The sequence below is a fragment of the Camelina sativa genome, chromosome 3 (assembly GCF_000633955.1).
Source record: "Camelina sativa cultivar DH55 chromosome 3, Cs, whole genome shotgun sequence".
Classification (NCBI taxonomy): domain Eukaryota; kingdom Viridiplantae; phylum Streptophyta; class Magnoliopsida; order Brassicales; family Brassicaceae; genus Camelina; species Camelina sativa.
The window spans coordinates 15,866,387-15,872,386 of record NC_025687.1 but is presented as its reverse complement, the minus strand read 5'-3'; the positions used below and the strand labels follow the sequence as shown (position 1 = coordinate 15,872,386).

The 6,000-nt window shown below is 38.1% G+C and overlaps 2 protein-coding genes across 2 annotated transcripts; both read right to left on the bottom strand.

Annotated features, from left to right (window-relative positions):
- LOC104777247 (UV-B-induced protein At3g17800, chloroplastic) lies at window positions 1-2,144 on the bottom strand. Its single transcript, XM_010501458.2, has 3 exons — window positions 1,964-2,144; window positions 1,451-1,749; window positions 1-948 (listed from the first exon to the last, which is right to left on the bottom strand). The coding sequence occupies exons 1-3, from the start codon at window positions 2,072-2,074 to the stop codon at window positions 126-128; spliced, it is 1,233 nt and encodes a 410-aa protein (XP_010499760.1). The 5' UTR covers window positions 2,075-2,144; the 3' UTR covers window positions 1-125.
- LOC104777246 (bZIP transcription factor 68-like) lies at window positions 2,525-5,657 on the bottom strand. Its single transcript, XM_010501457.2, has 13 exons — window positions 5,477-5,657; window positions 5,005-5,203; window positions 4,871-4,927; window positions 4,712-4,786; window positions 4,422-4,511; window positions 4,275-4,334; window positions 4,025-4,194; window positions 3,839-3,893; window positions 3,718-3,748; window positions 3,382-3,614; window positions 3,230-3,307; window positions 3,015-3,140; window positions 2,525-2,938 (listed from the first exon to the last, which is right to left on the bottom strand). Exons 2-13 carry the CDS (start codon window positions 5,113-5,115, stop codon window positions 2,846-2,848), a joined length of 1,179 nt encoding a protein of 392 aa, XP_010499759.1. The 5' UTR covers window positions 5,116-5,203; window positions 5,477-5,657; the 3' UTR covers window positions 2,525-2,845.

Below are 6,000 nucleotides of genomic sequence, written 5' to 3'. Positions count from 1 at the left end.
TAAGGTTTTGAAATGTAGTTTATTCAATTTAACAAATATGAGTCGTTAACAATTCTCCCATGACACATTAACATTTACATTCATTCACTACTTTCAAAAAGTACAATGTCAAGGAGGGACTAAACTCAAGCCTTGAGGAAATGGTATTTGGATTCAACATAGCTCTCTGAATCCCATAAGAAAGACCCAAAAGCCACAGCTTCCAAAACCAACATCGCAAGTCCAGAGACACTCAAAGACATAACCTCGTCATTAGAAGTATCAAGCTTACCGTCCTCGAGTATCCTTATGTCCGGTCGCCCAAAGAGCGCTTGCGTCTGCTTCTCAATCAGAGTCATGGCTTCTTTAGAACGTATCGTGGCATATCTCTGAAGCGTATCCGAGTCCAAATACGTAACATATGATCTCAACCCATAAGACGATGACTCATCTTCATTTCTTTGTATGGCGTATTCATCGGGGTCATATTCCTCTGGTTGGATCCTGATCAAGGAATTCGGGTCCCATAACGGGTAAGGAGGCGAGGGCTCTTCGAAACGTTCCCTGGTTTTCTCAGGCCGTTTTGGAAGTGTGTTCATGGTTCTCTCGAGCTGGTATCTTTGGTCTACTCTTCTAAGGAAATAGCCATACATGGCGGAAGCAGCGTAGAGTTTTCCGAGTTTGATTTTGCTTATCTGAACTATAGAGCTTAAAGGACTAACCGCTGTTCGGTCTCCAAGAACTGAAGACAAGTGACTCTGTATCATCTCGAATGCATCCGCGGAGTGAATGACTTCGAGCTTCTCTTCTTGGTTTGGCCATAAGTCTATCCGTCCTGCTGGGTCTGAAGTTGGTTTAATCTGAGGAATCATAGAGATCCCTTTCTCCACAAACCGTTGTACCACTAAACAGTAAATGATCTCAGCCAAAGTTTTACGTCTGTCCTTGTCCCTAACTTCAGATATTCTCCTGCAAATCAAGCACACAACGAGGACGAAACGATCTGAAAAATTGCTCATTACTAATGAATGTAATCGAATAGAGCCGACACATATAGACTGGTGAAATTGCATTGCTCATTACTAGTGAAGCTAGTGAAGATATATCTCACTAGTGATCAAAACAGGATGGAGCCTAATATGAAGACTCAACCAATAAAGGCTCTAAGCCTAAGGTTCTGTAAGCATTGCAATTAAGAAACATATTCCCACATTTTCAGTAAGTTTTTATGCAACGAACGAAACAGAATGAAACTAACACGTAGACTCCACCAATACGGTATCTAACCCTAAGGTTCTGTGCCTAAATCCTAAAGCATTGCAAGAGACTTATTCCCAAAACATCAATGAGCTGTATGGAGCCTATATGAAGACTCAGCCAATACAAAATCTAAGCCCTAAGATTCTATACTTAAGCATTGTAAGAGATTTATTCCCAAAGTGTGATATGTTGTAAGCAAAAGAAGACTTACTTAGAGAGAATATCTTGTGAGGAAGACGCATCGGCTTTAAGAGTCTCGTTCTCAGCGGCGAATTTCTCGAGCTGCTCATCGACAGTAACGGGGAAAAGATGAGGATGAGTTCTAAGAATCTGTTCCAAAAGCTGTCCCACATGAGATTCAAGCTCAACAGGAGCAAGCGGAGCAAAGTTCTCAAAAGAGTCTTCTTCTTCTTCTTCTCCCAAAGCTCTCACTGTCGTCGTCACACCACCTCTTCCTCGGCCATTCTCATAGGTACTTCCAAGCTTCGGAATACAAAACGAATGGCATCTCTGTAATTTTAACACAACGAAAGCAAAAAAAAAAAACAATAACTGGAATCAAATCCAAGAGACTGAGTGGTTTTGGTTCATCACTCATCATCTTCAAATCGAGTCTATACTTAACCTAACCTCGTAAAGATTTGAAGTAGTGAATCATTCAAAATTCCGGGAAAGTGATTTCCTCAAATCGGGGAAACGAGAGTAATATAATAATAATATTTACCTGAGGGAGAAGGGATGGAGAAGAAGAAGGAGAGAGGAACTTGGAGGAGAGAGAGTGGTGACAGTGGTGGAAGCAAAGCCTGCCATGGCCGCTGCTGCCGATGGCTTGCATTTTTTTTTTTTTTCGGTTTTTTTGATTTGATTTTTTTTTTCCGAGAAACGTATCCCAAAAGATTGTGAGAGAGAGAGAGAGAGACTACGAACGAAATAAATTGTGGCTCATGTCAAAAACCAAAAAATAATAATAATATACGGATATAAAATAGTTAAATAATTACATAAATAGTGTTTTCTAAAAAAAAATATAAGACAACTTTATTTCGTATAAATATCTAAAATTAGAAATGAAAATAAGAACATTCCTAACATTTTTTTTTAGATATCATACACTTGACCAAATAAAAAATTATGAAAATAGCCTAAAATTTTTATGAAAATAGCCTAAAAATTTCAACAGAAAAATTAGAAAAATTAATAATAATAATTGAAAAAAAAAATTTACTCACTTAAACCTGAATTTTCAACCTTCAGAACAAAAATCAAATCAAAAAAAGCCACAAAAAAAAAAAGAAGAGAAAATTTGGATTATTGACTGATTTTCTAAAGATGAACATTTGCGTTTGCGTTTCTCTAGATAGACCCAAACGCAATCGCTATACACAATGCGTAGTCCGGTTTTTGGAGACAAAACAAAAGTGGAAAATATACACAATTTGTTAACGATGAGACTCTATCCTTTTTTTTATTCCTACTTCCTCCTACTTGAACGTACCATCAAAGCTTAAAAACACTAAAGAAACCACACCAAATCTGGTTCCCAAAATTAAATTAGCTGCTGTTCTTCGGTCAGGCTGAGTTGTTGTTGAAGGAACTACAGAGTGGTCTACGCAACATCCTGACGTGCGCTTCTCTGTGGTTCTTGCTCGTTCTTATTCAACTCTCCTCCTTCCAGTGACGGGACTGACGAAAACTTACTCTGCAAGTACGCGGTTATGAGGTAAAACATCAACTTTTGAAATCTCTGTTCAAAGCAAATTGTTCTAATTCTTTACCTTGAGAGAGCTATTTTCAGCAACAAGCTCTTCATATTGGCTTTTAAGCTTGTTAATTTCTGCTCTAAGACTTGAGTTTTCTCCATTCAAAACCTCTGCTCGTTGTGCTAGCTCATCACATTCCGCCTTAACACACACAGAAAAGGTTTTGATCATTCATACTCGATAGGCATGACGCTAGAGCGGCTTGAAGAAATATGTTTTATGATATATACCTGTTTACGCAACCTGGATCTACGAGCAGACTCCCTATTGGATTGCTTCCGTCTCTGTCGCTTAAGCTCTCTCTCATCCTGAATATTCACAACACAATCAAACAAGCTACTTGAAAAATCGTAAAGGAGAAGTAAGAAGAGGAGACACTTACACAAACTTGTAACCATGGCTGTGATTGGGAACCATCTACCACAACTCCTGGAACTGCTCCAGGAACATTCCCATGACCACTCCAATAATCCATTCCGATATTTAGATTTGTTGGTGGGCCTGGAACACCTGTAGCCGACACTGGCATGATCGCGACGGTCTGGCTCACAGGTAGATTATTTCCATTACGGGGTGGTCCATGAGCTGAACCACCACTCTCTGAAGCTGTTTCACCTTGAATTATTAAACAAGAAAGAACAATCTCTATATAAGCAGATTTTAACATTTAGGTCATTACATGTGAAGAGGTGAGAATTAAAAAGCTATATTTGCTAACCATCCTTCCCATTGTGTCTAGAGCCAGAGTCCTACAAAGTCAATACCATGATCATATTCATAAACGCTCCTTAATGTGAAAATCCAACGTTATTCAATGGACTGCTAGAATAGAAACTTACATTTTGTGAATTTGCATCACTTCCGTCACTTGATCCATCAGAAGCGCTTTCAGCACTGTTAACCAATGAACAAATCAGACAATTTTAACAAATCCATTCAATAACATTATCATTGCTAGCTAGCAATCATAAGTATTCAGTATGCCAACACGATTTCAATTTTCATACAAAAATGAAGTCACATGCCTTTTAGAACAAGCTCCATTAGCAGATGCTCCTGAGTTTTTTCCAGTTTCATTGTTCTTTCCTATAATCATATTCGAACTCCCCAAGCTTCCTTTTGATCTTTTGATTGGCAATTTTTCCTTCCCATCAGATGGTTTACCATCACCCTCGATACCACTTCCAGTATTACCCTGAATCGAAAACAATCCTCAAACAAGATCCCATCTGACCCAAACTCTAATGAAATAAAATGATAAAAGGGAAAACTCACAGAAGCTTCAGCCATTCCATTAGGAGAAGGCATTGCATAGGGACTATATGGATAAGACCCCTGTTGCAGCACAGAACATGTTAACAGAATAACAAAAACATTCACTATTTTCAAGTACGTAACCGAAGATTCAAACTGTAACAGTACCGGAGGTAATGAAGGATGTGCGTACATGCCACCTGGAGGATACATTGCAACATACGGATGAGGCGGTGTTCCATAAGGAGGCATCATATGCTACAAGAAGAAAATCACAATTTTTTAAGTTGATGCTACATACATTAAATCTAGACAAGTGATCAACATAATATATCCAAAAGTCTGAAGATATCGATAGTAACAGTTCTGTGATTCGCCAAGTAATCCCCTGAAGCTCCAAAGAATGCTTAAAACCATCTAAAATCAACAGAATCAGGTGGAAAGACAATGCAATTTACCTGAACGCCCCACATATAAGGGTGAGGTTGAGGACTTGATGCTACGTAACCATGAGGCGGCATAGGAGAATAAGCCTGTTCAACAAGAAAAACATGAAGCCACATAACACCTAAAATGCAACAAAGAAACAAGAAAGACAAAGGAATATTGTATTAGACCTGGAAACCAGACCAATCTTGAGTAGACATTCCAGCACTCACAGCAGAAGTAGGTTCCTACAAACAAAATAACATCAAAGCCTTAACACTAACAAAAACACTTTGCTACACCAAATTTACACACCAATGCAAACCTGTGAAATAGCAGCAGCGGCAGCAGGAGCAGAAGAAGAAGAAGAAGACGTTGGCGGTGGAGTCTTAGGCTCTTTCTCTTTACCCGATTTCTCCATCTCGCTGCTACCCATTAACCCTTGATCACATTCACCAACTTCTAACCAACCAGTGAACGCTTCTTCACACAAAACCAGAACAAGTTCTCAAACCTAACAAATCCTGCAAATTAGATGTCACACAGTTGGGTAACTAAAACGTTGAACCAATACAGTTCCTAAGCAATTCAACTGATAATCCCAGAAGCGAAAAAAGGCACATTTTTATCTCATGATTCCAAAAAAAAACCTAACTTTTAAACTTAACAATGCTGGAGGAGCCAAAATAAGAGACGATAACACAAAATCTAAAAGAACTACACCCCCAAAATCTAGAGTCTGTATTTAGAATCTATTCCGACGTAATTTTGAAATTAAACACAGGTAAAAACATAACCTGAAGATCTACAATGTTTGATCAATCTGAGCAAAACCCAGATACGTGAAATGAAGCAAAAAAAGATTTGATTTTGCAGAAATTGGTAGTGAGATTTGAGAGAATCAAAAGAGAGAATGTTAAGAGTTTTTTTTTGGTGATTGGTCGTGTCGTGTTTTCTGACGGGGAAGAGGAGGAGGAAGCTGCGTGGGCTTGACAGGGAATAATATACTATTTTTAACTAAACCCAAATCTTTATCTTATTTATGAAATTAACCCTATAAATCTCTGAACAACATTTTTTGTAAAAGTTAAAACTTAACGAGTAGAGGCTTTAACCTCTTCAAGATGAAAATGCATGATGAAAGTTCCTAGATTTGTTAGGATCTGATCGACGACCTATTTCATATCAGTAATATTGTATCGTATCAAAACCACTCATAAATATAACATCCACTCACATATCATAACGAAAACAAAGACTTAGTGAACACTAATTCGTATAAACAAAATTCGTACTTTAAATACAGTTTTACTAGCTTTGG

Coding starts and splice junctions, on each gene's coding strand:
- LOC104777246 (XM_010501457.2), bottom strand. CDS start 5,115: ATGGGTAGCAGCGAGATGGAGAAATCGGGTAAAGAGAAAGAGCCTAAG. Junction 4,195..4,274: donor ATGGAATGGCTGAAGCTTCT/GTGAGTTTTCCC, acceptor TTTTCGATTCAG/GGTAATACTGGAAGTGGTAT. Junction 3,749..3,838: donor GTGATGCAAATTCACAAAAT/GTAAGTTTCTAT, acceptor TTGACTTTGTAG/GACTCTGGCTCTAGACACAA.
- LOC104777247 (XM_010501458.2), bottom strand. CDS start 2,074: ATGCAAGCCATCGGCAGCAGCGGCCATGGCAGGCTTTGCTTCCACCAC. Junction 1,750..1,963: donor CTCCATCCCTTCTCCCTCAG/GTAAATATTATT, acceptor TTAAAATTACAG/AGATGCCATTCGTTTTGTAT. Junction 949..1,450: donor TCACAAGATATTCTCTCTAA/GTAAGTCTTCTT, acceptor CTTGATTTGCAG/GAGAATATCTGAAGTTAGGG.